Below are 23485 nucleotides of genomic sequence, written 5' to 3' on the forward strand. Positions count from 1 at the left end.
CATTAAGTTTAGGCTCTAATCTAGCTACATAAGGCCTATAGGTATATCCCTATCTTATTCACAAATCAATTAATATGATCATATGCTATCCCAATTTTAGTCTACACTAAACTCCCTTTCTCAAGTTTGTTTAAGTTCTTAAATCAATTTAATTGGTGATCAAACAATTAAAAGCATTAAGAACAAATCAGAATAAACGATTCAAATCCCATTAAAGATAAGCAAGAAAGAGATTAAAAGTTTAGATTACATGTGAGTTCAATTACAATCCTAGAAAAATAAATTTAGCTCATAACATCTAATAAAAACTTTATCTAAAGAAAATTAGCCATTAATCCAAGTCAAAAAAAATAAGAAAAACACAAAAGTAGAGAGAGAAAACTAATAATTGGAGCTTTGTGATCTTGATTCTCCCTCCAATTCTCTTATTTTCTTGCTTTGTTCTTGGCTGCTAATCTTCAGAATAATTGCTTGCTGTCTCTTCCTTAAAATCTCTAAAAAAAGTCCCTTCAATAAGCTCTAAATAATTTAATTTTCAAAATCTCCTCAACTTTTTTTATTTTTAGAAAACCACTCAACGCTGCGGCACTACTTCTCCAGCACTGCGGCGCTAAGCTCTTTAGAAAATTGTATGTGTGCTTCCTTTCATCAGCGCTACAACCTTGTTCTCCCTACACTGTGGCGGTTTATCAAATTCAAATGTGAGTTTCTCCCTGATATGATTCAAATTTAGCAAAGTGGCATACAAAAGTTTTAACCCTATCTCTTAGCTTTCTAATAGATCAAGAATCACGTTAATTGAACTTCTGGATTGAAACATATACTCAAAATACAGTATCATGTTCATTCCATGCATACTGCTACAGTGCTCTAACTTAAACAAATATTTTGACCATGATCTGATTAGAACTGTGTAAATTGGTAAACATAAACTTTGTATCCCTTTTTCTTGGAATTCTAGTGCTCTAAGAATCACCACCTTTGGATTTTTGTAGAGAGAGATATGGTCAAAATACCGAAACATATATAAATGAAGCCATCATCATACTTGCACTGATTTTCACCAAATGAGCCTTTTTCATCAATTTCCTACAAAAGCAATAAGGAAAATCAGCAATAACTTCTCTTAAAGTAATTTAAAACAAAATAACAACAAATGTAATTAAAATAACTTGAATTAACTACTCAACATGTAATCAAACTTAAACAAGAAAAACACCTAAAATGCTACAATCTGAACCTAAAAGCTCAAAAATCTAACTATTTAAGCCCTAAAAATGTGTCAAAATAACTCTATATAATAGAGTTATCAATTGGCATGTCAGCAACTGGCTATGTGTTTCATGATTCTAATGGCAATTGGCATGGTGGTTATTCTATCAAACTCGAAAAGTGTACAGCATACCGAGTTAAGTAAATTAGTAGTGCAAGCCATCACTTCCTCCAATGCTCATCCATGTTCTAACTTGGATCTAATTGAGACTATTTAACAATTACTCCAGTGTCAATGGGAAGTTAGAACACGACACATATTCAAATAAGGAAATACTTTAGCTGACTACTTAGCTAACAAAGGCTTTGATATGGAAGAGAATTATGTATTTTACGACATTCCTCCTTTAAACACCAAGAATCTTCTCATGAACGATATGTTGGAGATAAGTTTCCCTTAATTAATTAGAATCTAATAAAGTTTATTCCCCCCCCCCCCAAAAAAAAAGTAAAACGCATATACTTAATTAATTAACTAATTTAATACTACTTTAAGGTAACTAAGTAATTAGTTAATTAAAATAGCTACTTAACTAAATTAATTAATTTAATATAAAAATATGTAAGTGTATTAAACTTGTATTTCCATACATAAGGGTAATTCTAGAAACTAACATAAGATTCCCAGTAAGGTATTTGTTAACCAAATGTTGTAATGTAATCTTTTCAGTATTTTAATTAGTACTTTCCCATTATATTAAATGCTATAATATTATCTTCTCAACAATTACATTCTCAACAATCAAATTACACTGTAAGGCACCAAACAATAACTTAGTTCTTTTAATATTAATATTTATTTATTTATTTTCATTAATGTATAAATCAAATTACTTGTTAGAGTGTGAATTCTCAAATGTTTGCATATATATATATATATATATATATTTATACATATTTTATAAATTGTGTGACCTATTCAGATTGAATGACATTTCATGGGACCCACATGATTAGTATGCTTAGCTACATTTTTTTGATCATATCGAGATCAAAATGTAAGGTTAACTTTGAGAAGACACATCATTATCTAAAATCAATTGATTGTTGAATCATTTTAGTTGGAAACAACTTTTAATACATATTATGTGTTTATGGGTTGGGTTAGGTTAAACTTCTCAATGCCTTTGACTTTCAATGTCAACTAGAGACAAGATTCGATTCAAGCTCGAGTTAAGGTTCGAGTTTGATCTAACCCATCCAATCATGTTAGGTATAGTATCAAAATATTAAAGAAATTATATTGTTTATTAATATAATAATGTTCTTCGTTGAGCAGGATCTAGGTCTTAGGAGTGTGGGTACACACCTTATCAAATTTGTCTTTTAGGGAGAAGATAATAATCTTATGACAAAATGGTTTCAAAGAAATCCAATCTAAACCCAACTCACACCAAGAACTTCCAAAGAGAGGCAAAGTCATTGTTGGATTGAGTGAAGGAGAATATCATGTCGAGTATTTAAGAAAAAAAAGTAGGCATGGTGCTTAATCTTACATCAAGCAGGTAAAGATCCTGAGAAGCTTATAAACATGGGCATTGTGCATCCCATCAAATTAACATTTTGGAATAAGATAATGATCTTGTGACATAATGTGCCAATTTAGGTTAACATAGGATCTAATTCTATCAATTTGATTAATAAATTTGGTCATGAAAATTCAATTCCATTAATAGTTTTATTGGTAGCATCCGAAAAAATTTTGGTTTATAATAGTGCACAATACACACAGTGGCAGAGCCAAGGTGCTAGCAGCCATCACCTTTTAGTTTTTTAATTTTTAATTTTTTTATTATAATTTATATTTATAAAATTTGATATATATAGATCTAGTGGTGGAGCTAGGATTTCATGTTTGGCTACAAAGAGTCGAAGATAATGTCTACAAAATAGTCATATTAGCAGTTTAATGTTTGAAAAAAATATAAAGAAAATTTGATGAAAAAAGTTCATATGAAAATTCTACAAATAAATCTTGAAAATTATTTAATTGAATCAATCTTAATAAATTACTTAAAAAAATTAACTAGTATAATCATAAATAATTTAATAATGACAATAATCCCAATTTCTAGATAAAGTTAATAACAAACAAAAATTAACAAATGTAATAACAAAAATCTCAATAGGAAGCAATCTCTTAAAAAATATTAAGGGCGATTAATAAACAATTTAATAGGAAAGAAATTTCCTAAAATTAATCACAAAAATTAAATACCATGTCAATAAACATAATGATTAAGCAATCCTGAATAAAAACTTAATTATTCATAAGAATCTAAGCAACAAAAAATGCAAAATAATTTGTAGGAAAGCAATCAATAATCCCTAAATAAATAAGTAATAACTAACTCTAGATGTTTAATCAAATCCTTATTTTATTGCTTTCAACTAAATATGATCAAGATTCTAAATCCTAAATCCAAATTACCAAGTAGAAATTATTAAATAAAGAAAAAATTTAAAATTGAAAATATTAAAAATAAACTAAGTAAATAAACCAAACTTACCAATTATCATAATATGAAAATTGAGTTACTGACTAAAAGTTTTCTGCATAAAAAATGCTAGCAAGTATAATAGTGTAAAAAACTAATTTTTTTTTGTTTTACAGTATTTGGCAAAATGAAAAGAGAACAAGAGGTTGTGGTTATGAGGTTTTGGAGAAAAGAAGTTTGAGAATAATTCTTTTGTAATATGTTTTATTTTAATCCTCTTGAAATTAGTTGTTGATTGATTATTGTGAGGCATCTCACCAAATAAAAAATTAGTATAGAAACAAAATTATAAAATTCTGAAAAAATGAAATTATACTAGAAAGAGTTTAAAATTTTTATAAGAACAAAATTAAAAAATTTCAAAAAATAAAAATAAATTACAAAATGTTTAAAATTGTTGGGGGACGGGACCCCACTAATCCTCCTCCCCTCTGCCTTTGTATAGATCAATGACCTTGTATGATTATCTTTTAGTCAACTTTTATGTAAAATTCGAAATTTACTGTTGAGTACATATATTATTTTATTGTGTAAATTGAGATATGGTATATTTTGTTATTGAAAATTATTTTAAATATTGACACTGAAATTTTTTAAATTATACAAATAAATTTTAAAAGGTATCACATTCACTTAAATCATAATAATTAAAAAGATAAATAAATTAAACATAATCCATAAATTTACTTTGTAGAGCTTTTGAAATGTCCTTCTCTTTTTGCCTCAAAAATATTGTCCTGGTGCGAGGAAGGGTTGTGTGTGCCACCACTTGCCACGCCGGGTCTGTGGGAAGGGATCGAATCAAACCAACCCCTCCCACTTTCCTGCATCAATCTTGACTAGGGGCTAGATTTCATCCTCGCATGCCCTCTCACCAAGGGGTTAAAATCCCCAAATTAATTAATATTATTAATTATAAAAAGACAAATAAAAATTAATGCAAGATCTACTAATGCATAATACTAATAATAATATCAGGAGGAATCCATGTGCTTAGCGAATTGAACAAGTGGATGAATCAGAAAAGTTGTATTTATATGGATACGGACAAGGCAAGGTCAAAATTGAATGCGCATGGTAGTTTCCCGAAGCTAGAGTCGAGCCCCATGTGTCACATCTTATCTTGGATGTATCCTATTGCTGTACTTTGTCATTTTCTCCTTCACTCTCTTTCAATTTTTATTTCCCCTTTATCCAACGCTCCGGACATTTCGCGGTGTTGAAATTTTTATATATATATACATTATTTATTATTCAAATTAAATACTCAGATTTTTAATATTTTTAAAAGCTTGAAAAAAGTATACAGAAAATGAAAGAAATTATAGAGGCTAAAATAATAATACAGGACCATGATTTAATGAGTAAATTGGGTCCGTTTTATAATCAAAAAATTTGTTTACGTAAAATATATTATAGAAAAATTTAATATTTGTTATTATTTAGACAATTTGTTGAAAATATTTTTTGTTTTTTGAATCATCTTATTAGAAAATATTTTACACCATGTTTCCCAAAACATTTAACTATATTTTTGTAATGAAAGTAAGATCCAATTTTTTAAAATTTTTCTATCTCATCACTTTTTTACCATAATATTATAAAATTATCAATATTGATCAATTGTGTAAAATATTCAAAACTTATAAATGTATTCATCGAATGACGATCATTGAAATATTTTTTATTATAATTATTAGTAAGATTTATTCAATTTATAAATAAAAATTTTAATTACATTGAATAATTTCATTAATTTTTTAATTTTAATAGTATTGTTTTTATAAATACGTAATTTTTTTATTGCTTAATGTCAAGGTTATAAAGGACCTTGGTCTGTATAATTAGAATGAAAAGATAATTACCAAAGAAATAAATAAAAACTACCTAAGACAACCCTTAAGGTCATGTAATTCGAATGTGGGGATGTCCAAATTATAAATCAATTATAAAGAAGCATTCCGCCTCTTTATAAAGTATAGATGTTTGAGTAAATAGCAAAGCCTCAGCTAGAAGCATTTCTTTTTGCCTGACCAAATGTATCAAACAAAGATCCATGCACCTAAACCATACAAAATGACACCACTTGGACACATTAATACCTTACCCAGTCCATACAAGTCCAACACTAGCATAGAAATAATTCCACATGGACTAAACTCTTTTTTGTGTCCATCTCATTCAACTTCAAGAGGCTTCTCCCACTTAACATCCGAATCAAACTAGGATTCCTTTGTAAGACAAAACTTTTCCTACTAACCAACTAGTGTAAAATCTAACTCCATCACATACCTTAGTTTATCTCAAACACTTGCAAGGAATCAACCTCTCTTAAAACACCTTAGCTAAAATATCAATGTCATAATTCCCCTCCCTATTAATGTGTGATCTTCTAGCATAGTTCTTCCTTTTGCATATTTGTTATTTGCAGAAAATACTATCTGAATCTCCAGGGTGCTTCTTAAAGTTTATTGATCGAGCTCATTGCTTTCAACGAATCACTTTCCACCCAAAGCTTTACATGGTTTCCCATAAGTCCTAGGAAATTTGAAAAGCTTCCATTATGGCTAGAATTTTTGTTATACTCAAATCTCTTACTCCAATAGCCTTTGAAAACTTCAACAGAATATAACCATCTTTATCTCCCAAAATCCCTCTTATTTTAGTTGGTCCTAAATTACCTTGAATCACTCCATCCACATTAAATTTAATTCACCCATCATGTGGAATTTCCCATTCAACCTTTTGTCTTGGTACTCTCCCTTATCATGGCAATGAAACTAATAAAGGACACCTCAATATGTCTTCCACTTTTCCATTAATCTCTAGCCATTTAGCTTACCCCATAAAGCTAATCGTAATTTAATTAAATCAAATAGCTACCGCACTTCCCATTACTTCCTATTAAACACAATTTCATTACAGAAAAACCATATAGACCAAGTGATTACATAAAATGCTAGGACCCATAGCTTTGATTTATCATTGCAACAAGTCTTATCCCATACTATAAAAAACCTTTTTTAGAATTTTCACGCATCACCCAACATACGTTCCACTCTGAGCACCACATTCCCTAAACTTTCCATACCTCTTCACATGCAAAAAATAAATGTTGGACAATCTCATTTTCCTTTTTACACATCATGCATATTGCTTGATCCTTGCTTATTAAATTTCTGTTAACTAACTCCTTTTTCACTGCCACACATTCCCACATAAGTTGCCACGCAACTACTTCCACCCTATATGGGGCTATCCCAACCCAAATTTTCTTCCACAAATCTCTATTTTCTGAACAATGGCTTTTGGCTAATTTGTAAAAAGATTTAGATGAGTACTTGTTGACTCTATATATTTGTTATGATAACAAAACATTCTTCATTCATTAGTGTCCAACTTCACTATATAAGTGTGCAGAAAAAAGTTAATTCTCTCAATAAAATCAGTGTTAAAGACAAGATCATATAATAGATAGGTTAATCAGTTAGAGTGAGAAAGATGAAAAAGATTAATAAAGATAGAGCTTTTATAACTGATTAACAAAAAGCCTTAACTAGTGAAAGTATGACTGGGTGACAAGTTGAAGCAAAACAAAAAAATCTTAATTAGTTAAGTAATCAGTCAGTACTAGGCTTAACTAATTAAGAAAGTGTTGGACAAAGGAAAACAGAGGTGTGTTAATTAGTTAAGGCATGAAGTTAATCGATTAGAGCACAAGACTTATAAAACCTCTAAGTACCAAAATTCAAATTTGAAATAAGTCTGACTATTGAAAGGAGCCAAAATGAAGAAATGCAAATTTAGAAAATTTTCTAATTGATTAGAGCTTGTGTTTATCAGTTTAGGTTGAAAGAAAGGAAGCTTCAATTAGTTAAGGGGAAAGCCAACCAATTAAAAGAAGTCTGTTGAGTGGAAAATTTTGAAGATAAAGATCTATTAATCGGTTAGAGTCTCTTGTAATTAGTTAACGTAGAGTACACAGCAATAAGACAAAACGAGGTAGGGAATCTATAATCAGTTAAAGTTACCTATTACCAGTTAGCCGAACTTTGTCTACTCATTTAAATTTAAACACTAGAGGACAAAAATAATGACTAGAATGGCATTAGAGTTGTTCTTAACGACTAGAATCTATCTTGAATAGCAAAATCTATGTCTTGAAGTATAAAAGGAATCTCTAACGAGGAAAGAATGGAGATTGAATGAGAAAAGAGTCATTTTGAGCAAAAAGCCAAATATCCTTCACCAAAAACATTTCTTCTTTATTCTTATTCTAGAAAAAGTGTTTGAGCTTGCTTGTAATCTTTCTAATTTAGAGAGTGAGAAGCACTTTAAAAGTCATTGTAAGGGATCAAAGCTTAGGTTAAAAGCTCACCTTGTAAAAACTTGGTGAAAGTTGTTAATTTCACTAGTATGGTGAAGTTGGGTTGAAAATCCTTGATTGGAAGATCAAGATAGTGGATGCAGGTTAAGAGAATCGAACCACTATAAATACTTTTGAACTGTCCACTTTTTTTTGCCTTTCCTTACTTTTTGTCTTTTAGCTACTACAAGTTTTAAATCTTTTGCCTTTCAAATGATTAAAAGTTCTACAATTCAAAAAAGGCTGATCTTAAAATTTTTGGTGTTATTCACCTCCATTTCTAGCACTTTAATAAGACCAATAAGTGGTATTAGAGCTAAACCCTCAATTTAAAGCCTAACATCCTTTGGGCAGATCCATATGACTTTGCAAAAGTCAGTTGTTGCTAAGGGTTAATTCACAAATAGACATCCTTTATTTGATGGATCAAATTATGCTTATAGGTGCATTAATATGTCTATATATATTATAGCCTTTAACTATGAAATGTGGAATGTAATCATGGAAGGAACTTATGTTCTCAACTCACCTAGTTTTGGCTCAAGTGATAGAATGCCTAAACCAAGAGTTGAGTGGACTGAAGTTGAAGTTGAAAAAGTCCAGACTAATTTTAAAGCTATCAACAACTTTTATTGTACACTAATCGCTATAAAATTCAACAAAATCTCTAGCTATACTATAACCAAAGATATTTGGGAAAAACTTAAAGTTTTTCATGAATGGACTTTAAAAGTAAAGTTCAAAATTGCCTAACTCACCTATAATTGTAAAATATTCAAAATGGAATCAGGTGAAGATATCTCTGTCATGTTCGATAAGCTTACTAATATTACAAACAAGTTTAATCAACTTGAAAAAACTACCCCTGAATATGAGTTAGTAAAAATATTACTTAGATGCCTCTCCAAAAGCTGAAAACCCAAAGTCATTGCCATCTGAGAGGCCAGAGATCTCAATGTGGTCACACTTGATGAAATTTTTTGTTCACTCCTCACATGAACTTGAAATGAAGGAAGAAGAAGAAGAAGAAATCAAAGAGAAAAGGAAAAATCTTGCACTCAAGATTAGTACACTTAAGGAAGAACTTAAAAAATTATCAAGTGATGACAATAAAAAAATAGCAATGATGGTTAGAAGGTTTAGAAAGCTGATGGGGCAAAAGGAAAGAAGATTTAGAAGGAAAAATTACAAGAAAGACTAGAGTTTCTCTTGTAAAAATAAGCACAAAGATGATTTCAACAAAAAGAATACAATTAATTGCTTTGAATATAAGAAACCAGGACATTTTAGATCTGAATGTCCAATGCTAAAGGAAAAATCTTCAAAAATGATGAAGAAACAAAAGAAAGTAATGGTGGTAGCAATATGGTTTGGTAGTAACTCTTCAAGCTTAAAAAAAGAAAAAAAATTAAAAAAAATGTAAATTTTTACTTGATGGCAAGAGAAGAAGAATTTGAAGTAACATCTAATTCTTGTGATATTTCTTGTAATGATTTATAAGATGAATATGATTGCCTACATGCTGAATTTGAAAAACTTGCTTTAAAATATAAAACTATGAAAAAAAAAGTTGTAGCATTGAATGAAGACTTAGAAAAAATTAAGCATGAGTATAACTTTGTTTTTGATCAAAGGAATATGTTTCAAATTGAATTTGAATAGTCCAAAACTGATTTTGAATTCTTGAAGTTAGAATTGGAAAGCAAAAATTTAGAATTACAAAAAGTTGTTGATAAAAATGTTGCACTTAAGGTCAAAATAGAAGAAAGACCAAAACTAAAATAAAGAAAATAAAGAAAAATATTGAAAGAAATAGCAACCTTAGAAAGAAAATGAATATATTTTCATTTCATTATTATGTATGTGGTAAAAAAGGTCATATGTCCTATGATTGTTATCATAATAATAGAAATCTCCCTATAACCTAGTTAGTTTGGGTTCTTAAAAGATCCTAGGTGATTGCTAACCCTCAAAGACCCATCAAAGTATTGGTACTTTTAAAAAAAATTGAAAATATGTCTTGTAGGTTGAGAAAGGACAAAACAATCAATGCTTTTCAGCTCAATCAAAGGAAAGGCAACCTTGGTACTTGGACAATAGTTGCTCAAGACATATGACCAGTAATGAAAACTTGTTTACTAAGCTTGATAGAAACAAAAGTAGTAGTGTTTCCTTTGGTAATGACTCTAAGGGTATTATCCAATGAATTGGAATCATTGGTAACACATCTTAACCCCAAATCAAGCATATTTTATTTGTTAAAGTTTTAAAACATAATTTGCTAGGCATTAGTCAACTTTGTGATAGAGGTTTTAGAGTATACTTTGATTTTCATAGATGTCAAGTGATTAATGTTAACACTAACAAAGTAGCATTCATTAGCAAAAGAATTAAGAATATGTATGTTATTTTTCTTGATGAAATTGAGTCTAGTGAATCATGTCTTGTTGCCAAAGATGTGTGTGATAGTTGGTTGTAGCATAGAAGATTAAGACATGCTAGTGTGCACGTCATATCAAAACTCTTAAAAAAAGACTTAGTTGTTGGACTTTCAAAAATATCATTTGAAAATGACAAGGTTTGCGATGTATGTCAATTTGGAAAACAAGTTAGAAGTTCATTTAAATATAAGAAAGTTATATAAACTTTTAGGCCACTTGAACTATTACATGTTGACTTGTTTGGACTAATTACTATTGCTAGTCTAGGAGACAAGTCATATGGGTTTGTTATTGTGGATGATTACTTTAGATATACATGGGTATATTTTCTTACTCATAAAGATGACGTATTGCCAACCTTTGTTAAACATTATAAAAAAGTTCAATGAAAAGTGCCTTACCATTGTCAATGTTAAGAATGATTGTGGTGGTGAATTTGAAAGTGACAATTTTGAAATATTTTACAATGAAAATAGTTTTGATCACAATTTTTCTGCTTCTAGAACTCCACAACGAAATGGAGTTGTTGAAAGAAAAAAATGACAAGGACAATGCTTTGTGAAAACAACTTGCCACAATATTTTTGAACTGAAGCTATGAACATTACAACTTACATTCTAAATAGAGTTTCCATTAGATTCATAATTTTTAAAACCCTTTATGATCTTTACAAAGGAAGAAAACCAAACATTTCTCACTTAAGGACTTTTGGATGCAAATGCTTTATTTTGAATAATGAAAAACACACCTTGGAAAAGTTTGATGCTAAGAGTGATGAGGTAATTTTCTTAAACTATGCATTGAACTCTAAAACATTTAGAGTATTTAACAATAGAACTTTGGTTATAGAAAAGTCAATTTATATTTTTTTCGATAAAACTAATGTTGTATAAAGGAAGGTAGTGTTTGATGATGAGGATGCAAATTACATTGAGAAGAAAATGGAAAAGCTAAACTTGGATGACAAAGAAAATGATGAAGAGAGCTCGAAGGAGAAAGATGATAAAGAACCACTATTAAAAGACTTGCAAAGAACTGAAGAATAGCACAACGATCTTCTTAGAAGTTGGAGATTTGTAAGGAATCATCCTTAAAAAGTAATCATTGGTGATACTTTGAAAGATGTCAAAACTAAAAGGGGATTAAGAGAAGCTTGTGAGTATCTAGCATTCATATCACAAGTGGAACCAAAGAACTATGAGGAAGCTGAAGAAAAAGAGAGTTGGATGATAGCTATGTAAAAAGAGCTAGGCCAATTTGAAAGGAACAAGGCTTAGACCTAGTTCCAAGGCCAACCAACCATCCATTTTTTGGTACAAAATGGGTGTTCAAAAACAAGATGGATGAATTTCATAACAGTTGCATGCATTTTGTTTTGTACTAATATGATTGTATTGCAAATGATCTTTCATATATCCTTTATTTAATGAAATATCTATTTTCACTAATCTTCTTTGTGTTGATATTTCTCTATTGATTGATGATTGATTGAACTCTCTTGCTATGGATGTCTTTATGATTTGTCCTTAAATGCTATTTGATTTTTATACTTAACTTGTGGAAATTTTAAACTCTTGCTCCTAATGCTCTATTTTCTAAGTTTTTTCCTCCCCTTATTCATATACTTTATTTTCTATTCTTGTCTTATATAATAAAAAAGGGGAGAAATATTCTGAGTAAATTTGCAAGCTTAACTTTTCATTATAGCTAGATTTTTGAAATGATTTCAAAAGTGCTTTCAAACTCAAATATATAAAGCTTTTTGAAAATGCATAAATTTAGGGGGAGATGTACTTGAGAAAAATGTTTTTAAATCTTGAACTTAATTTCAGCGAGAGTTTTCTTCAATGAGCAAATTTAACTCTTAATTTTATCATAATAAAGAAATGGAGTTTGTTAGTTTTATTCTTGTTTTGAAATGACAAAATTGATTGAATTTAATGAGCTTTGAAAATGAATGAAAGATGATTTTGAATATGAAGAAAATTCTCAAAGAAGTGTTAAGCTAAACTTATTGAAATAATAAGATTATTTGAACATGCTTTGAATATGAATAATCATGCTCTTGAACTTAAAGAAATATCTCTTATTTTTCTCATAGATTTCTTATTTTCAAAATTCAAAGTATTAGCCCAAGAATCAAATCCTCAAAAGGAAAGACTTGATTCTTAAATGAAAAGAAAGAAAAATCCAAATTTTTATAACAGGAAGAATCGATTCTAAAGAATGAGAAGTCAGTTCTTAAGTAGAGATCAATAGTGAAGAATCAACTTTAAGAAAAGAATAAGTGGATTCTTAGAAGATAGAAGCTTGAGGATTGGTGAAGAACCAACACCTCAAAAACCAAGAATCAATTCTAGAAAGATAGAATGTAAATGGTATAAATGCAAAGAAGAAATAATCGATTCAACATGAAGAAGATATTAGTTTTTGAAGCATCAAAAGTAAAATTTAGAAACTTGATGACTAAGAAAGAGATGGTACAACTAGACAAGATTAGAGCAGCAAAAATCAAGCTTAAACTCAAATTTTGTCACCAGATCACAATAAAGAATCGACACCTTGAGGTAGAAGAATCAATTCTCCAAGATTGCAAAAATTTCAGCTTTGAACCTAGTTATAAAAGAACTGGCACCTCAAAATAGAAGAATCAATTCTCTAAAGATGGAAAGCTCTAGACTTTGTGAAGAGCCGACAACTCAAAAGCAAAGAATCAATTCTACATATGTGACAAAATTGTGCAAGCTGGCTAAAACATACAAACAATGATTTACATATCACTCCAACAGGTAAGAAATCATAAAGGCTATAAATAACTACCTTGAGAACATCAAGGAAAGGATTTTGGAGGATTTGGAACAAATTTGAATCATCTTTGAAGAAGAAAAAGAGCAAAAAGCCAAAAGGAAAAGTTGTGAGCAGAAAAGTCTTATCTTTAAGTAAGAGCAGAACCTAAAGTTGACATTTTTATCTTTCAACTTATCCTTTTTTAGCTTAAACCTTCCTTAATCATTCACATCCTTTAAGAAAACTCTCATATTTTTAATCTTAAACTTCTTTGTCAACTTTTCTTAGGTTTCGAGCTAGAGATTCTTTAGAATCCACTATTATATTGGTTATAGCTCCAAGCAAAAGGGAAAGAGATTTTGTCTAATCCTTTAAAAGGCTACATTTTGTGTAAAGGATGTGATTAAAGTTGAAAAGGCAATGTCTTGATAGAGGTTACGCCTGATCCTACAAAAGGCATGTTATAAAGGTTGCATCTGATCTAACAAAAGACATTTTGTAAAGGTTATGCATGATCCAATTGAAAAGGTAAGCTGATAGTGGATTCAAACTTCTCATGATATCAAGGGAGAGAATGTAGACATTGGAAGGACAAACATCAATAAAATTCCTACTAAGTACTTTTTATTTTTCTACTCCTCGCACACTAACTTCATCTTTTGTTTTGCTGTTTTTATTCTTTCATATTTCTACTTCATCATCAAAGATTTTCTAAAAGGGAGACTTTTTATTTAACAACTAATTCACCCTTTCTTAGTAGTTTTACTTTAAGCTTATCTTTTTAAAAATTCCATAGCTAATAGCTATCTTGGACAGTAGTATGAGGAGAAAGAAAGGAGAGGTTTTTATTCAGTGATAAAGGATACCCCCATTAAAAGTTATGTAGGAAGGGTTGAAAGACATTAAAACACAGTTTCTTGATGTTGCTCTTAAGTACAAAAGCAAATTTTAAGAGGAAGGGAAATGATAAGTTGTAGATCAAGTTCCTACATTTTAAGAGTTTGCTAATTGCATAAGTCCTAAAGTTGTTAGGAGGTTAGCTAATTTATTTCATAGTCAGTAGGAGTAGTGCTTACTTATCTACTATTTATTTTTTTATTTATTTGCTATTTGGTTGGATATAAAGTTTATTTAAAGACTCCCAATAAATGGAAGTATTATCATTGAATCTTCAACTAACGCATTGAGTGTTAATTGAGGTCTTAGTTTCCTCCATCAAACCAATCATTTCTTGTTTTTATTTTCCATCATAGGTTCCACTAAACAAAAAAAGCAATTTATACCATTTGGACTCCCAACTATACTAGAAATTTAATGTTTTCAAATCTTCAAGGTCCTTTGTCTTCGAAGACGTCTTTAAGAAAACAATAGCATTTCAAGCAATTGTTCACAATATGATAGCATCCTTCTGTGTAACTTATTTGATTATGTATAGATATTCGGAGCATGCTTATAAAAAAAATCAAATAAAAGAATAAAATATTTTTAAACAACTTCCAGAAAAAAAAATCTCATTTTGCTAGTTTATGGTGGAAGAATTAATTGTATCTTGAATCAACATTTCAAATTGCAATTTGAATAATCTTCCCATGAAGAAATTATTAATTTCTTGTTAATGGTGAAAGAATTAATCTGTGTAAAAGAAGATTTTGATTTGGATCCCTTGTAGATGAAGAACAAGAAAGAGAGAGAAGCATGGAAGAAAAATTCTAACAAAATTATTTTTCCATGTGATTAATTATTAAAATTTTTTAATATTAATTTTTAAATCATTGTAAAAATTTTATCTTTGTTTATTAAAGATGGGGTGTAATCTAGTGAACTAATAGTTCAAGGAAATTATACACTATAAATGCATTAAATATAAATCCTTAACATATTATATATGTTTCACTATATTTTGTTATTCTCATGCTCAAAATGCAAAATTTCATAACAAAAAAATTCACACAATAAAAGATGTATATAATACTGAATAAAGTAAAAATTAAAAAAAAAACACTCAATAAAAGTAATTTGTGTGCCTTTTTTATGGTTTCATTAGGGTTTTATCAAAACATGACCCATAAGAAACTAAGTCCATAGAAACCAAAAAAAAAAAAGAATCCAAAAAAGTAGTTGGAAAATGAGATGGAGAAAAGAAAAATGGAAAAAGAGATCTTTATGCTGCTACATAGAGAAAAGATAAAAAAGATTGATGGTGGAAAAGCTATTTTTCTTTTCTTTAACCGTTTTTGCCCTCCCTTCAGTAAAAAGAAAAAAACTAATGCTAGGTGTCGAGTTTCGTTAAAATTGTCAACAACTAGAGTACTTGTTAATTTTAAGATATTTTACTTCGAACCCTATTAATAAATATAATACGCAAACCAGATAACTACCTTACTGATATTTGAATTTCTTATCTAAACTCAAACCCTAATACCTTCACACTACTCGTTATGTACCCAACCCCATTAAAATACCTAATTCATGTATTTTTACCCTTTCTTTTTATTTTAAAAACTTCTCAATCAATCGTGCATTTTTCTAGAAACACAATGTTGCGAGCATAAATTTAAGGTGAAATGATTATTTTGACGTAAAGAAAACTAATTTAATAATTCAAATTGTTATTCTTAACATCTTTCTCTTTTTGTCTATTCTAGTCCATAGCAATACTAGAACCACCAACGGAATGAGGTGTGGTAAGTCATCTAGCATTTTGATTTAAGCTTGGGTTCACTCTTATACAGAAAATTGAAAATATATAATTTTGCCACCCTTAATCAATTTAAATACATTATTTTGGAAATAATGGGAAGTTATATAACATTTTGATTAAAAGCCCGGGTTCAAACCCTCTTATGCCCAAATTTCAAAAAAAAAAAATCTTTTCCTTGTTTTTCCCTTTTTCTTTGTTTTTTCCTATATCTTTTTTCCATTTTTTCCTATGTACTGCATATAAACCCTTCAACTATTTTTTTATTATTTTATTTTTCCTTTGCACATGATTTGAATTCGTTTGGTTTGACGTATCTTAACTCTTTCAGTTTCTACTACAACTACAAAGTATATATTTTCAATTATGAAAATAGTAAAAACAAGGTTGCATAATAAATTGGAAGATGATTTTCTTACTAGTACACTTATCTTTTACATTGAGAAAAAGATTATCAGGACCATTGACACAAATTTAGTTATCAATAAATTTAAAACCATGAAAGCAACTTAAGCACATTTTACGAAACTTAGCGTGAAAATCTAATATTAATTTTTCTGCTTCATGTCTATATCTATTTGTGAATTTAAAAATTTATATTTAAATTGTTAGTGAAATGTTATATTTTAATTTTATTTTATTTCAAAAGTAATTAATTTTTTGCTTCAAATCAAATCATTAACCCGATTCATGATCTTGTATAATTATCCTTTAGCCACTAGGAATGGCAATGGGTATACTTTAACGAGGTACCTATAGGAACTTAACTCGATTATATAGGGTTAAGGTACCCTATATTCAAGTCTTTGACGGGTTTAGGTCTAAGTTTATTTCTCGTATTGAGTTCGGATACCACTCACTGGGTACTTGATACCTAAACCTGATTATGTATTAAATAGCATGAAAGTTCATCGAGTATATCTTATGATGTCTAATGTAAAAATCTAATGTTAATTTTTTTTTATATTTTATGTCTATTTTTATTTGTCTTAAAAATTTATATTAAAATTGTTAATGAAATTTTATGTTATAATTTAATTTTAATTCAAAAGTGATTAATTTTTTGCTTTGAATAAAATCATTGACCCTATCTATGACCTTGTTTGGTTACCTTTTAGACACTAAAAATGACAGTAGATACACTTTAACAAGATACATGAGGGTACTTGACCAGATTATATAGAGTTAGGATACTTTATTTTAAGGTTTGGGACGAGTTCAGATAGTAATTTTACTACTCGTATTGAGCTCGGGTACCACCTCTTGGATACTTGATACCTAAACCCAATTATGTATTATATAGTATATAATAGATAATTAAATATGTAAAATTTTGTTGATGTTAGGAATTGAAGTTGAATAAGAAATATTTTAAACCTTTCCAACTTTACCAACCTTTCTTTAATAATATGTTATTGTTAGTCAAATTATTAATGATATGTCATTAATATATTTAAATAACAAAGCTATTAAATTATTAGTTATGTTTAAATAATATCATATTACAAGGAATATAATTAGTAATATATATATATATTGCAAAATGTTATGATTAACTATAACAATCAATTATACTTATATTAAGTATAATAGGTATTTACATTTTCAAGTTTAAAACATACATAATATGATTATGTGTTAAAGTCATGGAATATGTAATTATAGGTTCTATATTTTAAATGATATAAGTTATATGTATTTTTGTTTAAATTGATATAAGTTACATTTTAATATTAATATATGATTAATGAATATCTTACCCCATAGTATATAGTATTGTTTTACCTACATAAACCTATATCCTACATATAAATAGGTTATAAGTATTAATATATTTAATTTATATGCAAACATTACTATTTACTATATACTTATTAACATATTAAATAGGTTATATTTAATAATATTTATCATGCCTATATCTTACGTATTAATACATTATGTGAATAAGCTATAATATTAATATATTTAATTTATATATGAACATTACTATATGCTTATAATGATAAAATAATTTGTTAGTTATCACTATTATATAAACGCAACTTGTAATTTACAAAAATTATAACTTATAAAATTATTAAAGTTGCATTTATGCTTACATCAATAGAATATATTAAAGTATTGATATTAAGTGATAATAACTATTAACAACCTTTCATTTATATGTACAAATAAAAACATAATAGAGATAATAACTATAACTTATAAGTTGTTTGAGATATTTATTTTTTATTATTCGAGTTGTTATTTGAGATATTAGTTTTTAATTATTTAAATTTAAATTTTATTATTTGTTTGCTTTAGAAATTTAATTATTAGTGATTGAATGGATGTGAAATATAATTTATTATTGTGTATAGGTACAAGTTCAGATAATTAGGTACTTATTAAAGTTTAATAAATTTTTTATAAAATTAGATTTTTTAATAAGTTTGAATAATTACCAGGTAGTGAGGATAATAATAAAGTTCAAGTTCAAATAATAAAGTATAAAAGTATTCGGGTAGTTGTAGGGTTTGGATATCTTATTTATTAATAGGGTTGGAGTTCGGTTAGCTCAAAATTAATGAGTATTTTATTAACCACTCCTCATGCAAAACCCTGATTCGTCGCTAACTAGAACATATAAATGAGAACGTTTTTCTTCACAAATCAATAGTAGCATTGAATGACAAAAAAAATAAGACCATGAAAACTGAAATTTAAGTAAAGAAATTGCACTCTAGATGCCCAAATCTAATACTAAATAACCTAATTAACAAAAAGTCACAGAAACTACCATTAATACTTTAAGCGCATCATAAAGAAAAAAAAAGGGACAAAAAGGTAAAAAAGTTCACCGCTTACAGTAATAGAGCAGGCAAACGACTAATGGTAAAGAGAAGAGAAGTGACAAGGACAACTCATGGCAAAGAGAAGAGAAGCGACTGGAGTGAAGAAATTTTGGGAAAGAAAATGAGTTAGCCACTAAGGGTTAACTTTTCCAACTCCGCTTACGAGCAGGTACTTGTTTTATGTAAAGAAAAATGAGTTGAACTGAATATGCTCAAGTGCTTGTTTTTTTTGCTCATTATATGATGTTTTGGACTTAGTTTGCTGTTGTCCTATTTTTTTGTTTTTTGTTTAATGTCATGGGCTTACAACTCTTTTTATTGAACTGACAAAAATTATTAAAAAGTGCATAATGGGTAAAAACTTCTTCCTTGGTGAGTTTTTTAAATAAAAAATTACATGTCAAAAATATTATTTAGCAGAAAATATTATCTAGATAAGTTTTTAGAAACCTTAAGAATTTTTCTTTTACTGTAACAAGATCGAACTTTGCATCAAAATAATATATACCAATGTATTTTTTTTATAAAAGTAATGCAATATATTATTTTGATGAAAATAATACAATTTGTTATTTTGATGAAAATAAATGTTAACATAATAAAAGATATTTTTATTTTTTATCATTTATTAGCTATTACTTTCTTATTTCAATATTATTTTTATCAATCAAAAGCTGTAATAAATTATAATAGCAATTCTAATCCTATTTTTTCATGATATTAAATTATATAATAATTATTTTATTTTAAAATAATTATTTTATTTATTTTAAATCAAATATTACCTTATTTGAAAAACACAAACTCAAAAAGCTTTAATCCACGTCCCCAAAGCCCAGCCCTTCCATAGCTTCTTCCACTGAAGTTTCCTTTTATTTAATTAAAGATAGAAATTAGATAATATAAAGGTCAATCGAAACCTAAACTAAATATTCAAAGCCTAAAACCCAGAAACTGAAGAGGAAGAGAAGGGCTCCCTTTCTCTTCCAAACCTAGTGTTCGCCACGCTCGGGTCAGCCTTGCGCTTCTCCCCTTCGTTTCTCCTACTCTTCCTCTTTATACCCTTCCTTGATAGTGAATAACAATACTGAAATTAACTCTGTTTTCTGTAAATCTTTTTGGGCTAATTCAGTTTTGGTTTATTCTTTACGCAATTTGGTTATCCTTCAGTTAATTTGCTTATGCAAAACTCTGTTCAACTTTGAGGAGGTTGGTCTGAAGAGCTTGTTTGGGTGAGTATCGATGGATCCGCAGCCAGAACCTGTTACCTATATCTGTGGAGGTATAACCTTTTCATCACTAAACCCTAATTTTTGCCATGACTTTGATTTTGACTCTGTTTTTTTTTTTTTTTGGGGGGGGGGGGGTAGTGAATCTTTATAAAGACTGTGGACAAGAGAACACATTGAAGCATGGAGATGTGATACAATGCCGTGAGTGTGGTTACCGCATTCTTTACAAGAAGCGAACCCGAAGAAGTAAAGTTGCTTTCTCACTTCTCTTTCCTTAATTTTACTTACTTCTTTAGGCTTTTTTTATGCATAGTAATTTCTTGTATTTCATGTGTTTATTTGTGACGTGAAGAAGAATGTGCTTAAGGCATGTTGAGATATAGAAAGAAGCCATCTTTTCAGCAAAAGAGAGTAATAATAGCAGGGAACTCAAGATGATACCTAATTTAACTTAGGGACAATAATAGAAGTGAATGTGAGATGAGATTATGATTTTGATATTTGACAGAGTTGAAATCTTCAATGCAACTTGCTTATTTGTCAGAATAAACAAGATTCTAGAAGAGAAACCTGAAAATCAACTCAGTTCAGTTACCTAATCTTGGTTTGAATATCAGTTGTTGCACTATTTAAATTGGCTTTCCGATGATTTGTTTGATAAAATGCTGACTGTGTGAAACTTCATATTTACTGTTTGGTAAGTTTCGAGGGTTTTGGCTTTGGGCCTTGGGTTGTTTTATCTTTTGTGCTCATTGTCTGTCTGAGGAGTGGGTGTGTTCTTTGGTAGATTATGCTATTTCTTTGTTGGCTGATTTAATTTCTTTTTTAAAGGGAATTTGATGGTAGTTTGGTTTGCAGAGGAAGGTCCCAAGATTCAAAAATTTTTTGTTTGCTTTGATGCAGTGCTTAGGAAGTTGGAATTACATTTATTTGTGTTTAGGGTTTATTTTCTCTAGGATTGGTGCCACTAGACAAAGGAGTTAGGCATTTGCAATTTTAAGCCATTTTTTCTTCCTTTCTTAGTTAATAATTTTCATCTTTCTAGAAAGAAATAAAGAAAAGAAAATTTGCTACAAGTTTGAACACCAATGCAGAACTTGAGGTTGCTCAAATCATTTGGTATATTGTTTGTAGGACACATGTTAACTTTGACAGGGTAGACAACTAAAGAAGGTAGTTAGAATAGCAAGGGATGAAAACTGCAAAATTTGAGGATCTGTAACAATCATATTAAAAGTTAAAAAAAAAAGGATTTTGCAACTCTTATATGAAGTTTAATGAAATATCACCTTTCCTGAAAATAAACAATTATGTGTGTGTAAATATGTCCTCATATTACTTTGTCTTGAAGGAGTAAATCTACTGTTTCAAACAACCAATAAATAGAGAAAAGTGAGGCTGGCATGTCAAACACTATTGGAATTGGGTAACTTTACGAACTTAAAAAGATTATTAATTCTATGGTTTCATGCATGAAGGTTATATTTGTTTTCTTTTATTTAGTTTATTGAGTTATAAGTAGCAGGGTAGTCTGTCAAGTTCCAATTTTAACAAGTCTGATGTATCAGTTGTGTATGAGCGTTGTTTTGCTTCTTTTAATGTTATTAGGTTTTGTGTATGAGCGTTGTTTTGCATCTTTTAATGTTAGTAGGTTTTTACTTTTGGTTTAAGAGTTGTTTGATTTTCAAGTTTGGTAGTTTTCTATATTTAATACACAGTCATGACTCATAAATAAGTTTATGAACAGTTTCGGCAATTATGCTTTCTTTTGAGATTGGATGAAGCAACCCAAATCCTTAATGAGCATATTTCAACAATCTAGGATGAACCTGGATCATTTATATTCTTTCCTTTTGTTCTTTATGCTTTGGCACTATCACACTTCAACTAGCACAAATCAACCTTTGTCAATTTACAGTAATCATTCATTAAAACTTCATAAACTGTCCAAAACACTAATTTTCTAATCTCAGTGTGGGTTGATTACACCAAAAATACAACTTTTGATGCACATTGAGCTAAATTTATGTTTAGGGTTTTCAGGGTATGCCATTAACTTTCTTGTGAAAGTTTAAGATGTGATCCTTGGATGTTTGGCATCAGGCCCTTGATTCCCTAACCTTACCATATTTGTTAGCTTTTATTTTGTTTTTTATTTTATGGATGGAAGTGTTGCTTCTAGATTTGTGAGCGTGATGTTTTAAATTTATGTTTTATGTTCACCATATTTGTTAGCTTTTATTTTATTTTATTTTATGGATTTAAGTGTTGCCTCTAGATTTGTGAGCGTGATGTTTTAAAATTATGATTTATGTTCTAGCTGAACACTGATAATAGACCAACACTTTTTAGTTCATGAAGATTTGCTGTCTTAACTGCTTAGTGTGTGAAACATTTTTAATTAGAGTCCTTCCACATCTCAAAGGGAAATGCACTTGCTATTATGTAATCTTTCAACATCCAAAATTCTTACAATTAATTTTAAAACTTTTATTAACTGCAGTTGTTCAGTATGAAGCTCGCTAAATATGGAATTCAAAGAAGGGGGAGGGCATACGCACTTATGTCAATGAGAAACAATATCAGAAGTGTTGATGCATTGTATATGGTTGATTGTGTTATGCGGTTCAAGAAGATTTGAACATTGTTTTCAATCAATGGTTGCCTGGGACCTGAGTGATGGCTGTTGATTTAGAACAGCTAGAGTTCATACTTCTTATGGTCTGCTTATGTTGTGTTTTTAAGTGGTTTCATCTTGTTATTGTGGACTTAAATCTTTGTTAATGTGTTAGCTTGATGTTATGCACCTTGTCTTGTTGATTTGTTAGCTCCATAATTTTAAAACAAGGATTAAACATGTGTGAGTCAATGCTTTCTTTTTTATTTTTTTTCCCCTATAAAATGTCAAAGTGCAACTCATAAGGTAGATTTTGTATGTATCTTCACTAGCAAAATTTAATCAGAGAAAAAGTAATGATTCTGGATGCCCCTATGCAGGATATTATTCCTGGTGCTCGCCAGGAGGCTCTCTGGAGGCTTAATTCCTTGTTTTCTCTTAAACTAGCTTTTCTTAAAATTAAGGGAATTTTGAGGTTGAAATATCAAATATTGCTCCTCTTGCGCTTGCTCTTACATAACAAATAACGTTACTCATCTCGCAATTCCAGCAATGCTACTCTATCCAAGTCTTTGATGTGTGTTCGAGCATGAGGTTTAGATGTGTTACTAAGAGCATGTTTGGTTTGATTTTTTTTTTTAACTTAAAAGTTATTATAAAGTTTTTATAAAAAATAATAGCTTTTAAAATTAAATTAAAACTGTTTGGTAAATTTACTTTTTATAAGTTCTTTTTTG

The 23485-nt window shown here is 29.1% G+C and overlaps 1 protein-coding gene across 2 annotated transcripts; it reads left to right on the top strand.

Moving 5' to 3' along the window:
• Positions 1-19795: 19795 nt before the first annotated feature.
• LOC110426189 (DNA-directed RNA polymerases II, IV and V subunit 12) lies at positions 19796-23123 on the top strand. Of its 2 annotated transcripts, XM_021441353.2 has the most exons (4): positions 19796-19911; positions 20070-20181; positions 20285-20377; positions 22635-23123. In XM_021441353.2, exons 2-4 carry the CDS (start codon positions 20142-20144, stop codon positions 22655-22657), a joined length of 156 nt encoding a protein of 51 aa, XP_021297028.1. In that variant the 5' UTR covers positions 19796-19911; positions 20070-20141; the 3' UTR covers positions 22658-23123. The 2 variants fall into 2 exon arrangements, with proteins under 2 accessions (XP_021297028.1, XP_021297027.1); XM_021441352.2 differs by having other exon boundaries at positions 19806-20181.
• The last annotated feature ends 362 nt before the right edge of the window (positions 23124-23485 follow it).

The sequence above is a fragment of the Theobroma umbraticum genome, unplaced genomic scaffold (genome assembly GCF_002168275.2).
Source record: "Theobroma umbraticum cultivar Fairchild unplaced genomic scaffold, ASM216827v3 scaffold_55.0, whole genome shotgun sequence".
NCBI lineage: Eukaryota > Viridiplantae > Streptophyta > Magnoliopsida > Malvales > Malvaceae > Theobroma > Theobroma umbraticum.

Bases quoted from the DNA above. Each gene is read 5' to 3' on its own strand.
- LOC110426189 (XM_021441353.2), top strand. From the start codon at position 20,142: ATGGATCCGCAGCCAGAACCTGTTACCTATATCTGTGGAG. The intron at 20,182-20,284 runs GTATAACCTTTT...ATCTTTATAAAG, and splicing joins TGTTACCTATATCTGTGGAG to ACTGTGGACAAGAGAACACA. The intron at 20,378-22,634 runs GTAAAGTTGCTT...TATTAACTGCAG, and splicing joins CAAGAAGCGAACCCGAAGAA to TTGTTCAGTATGAAGCTCGC.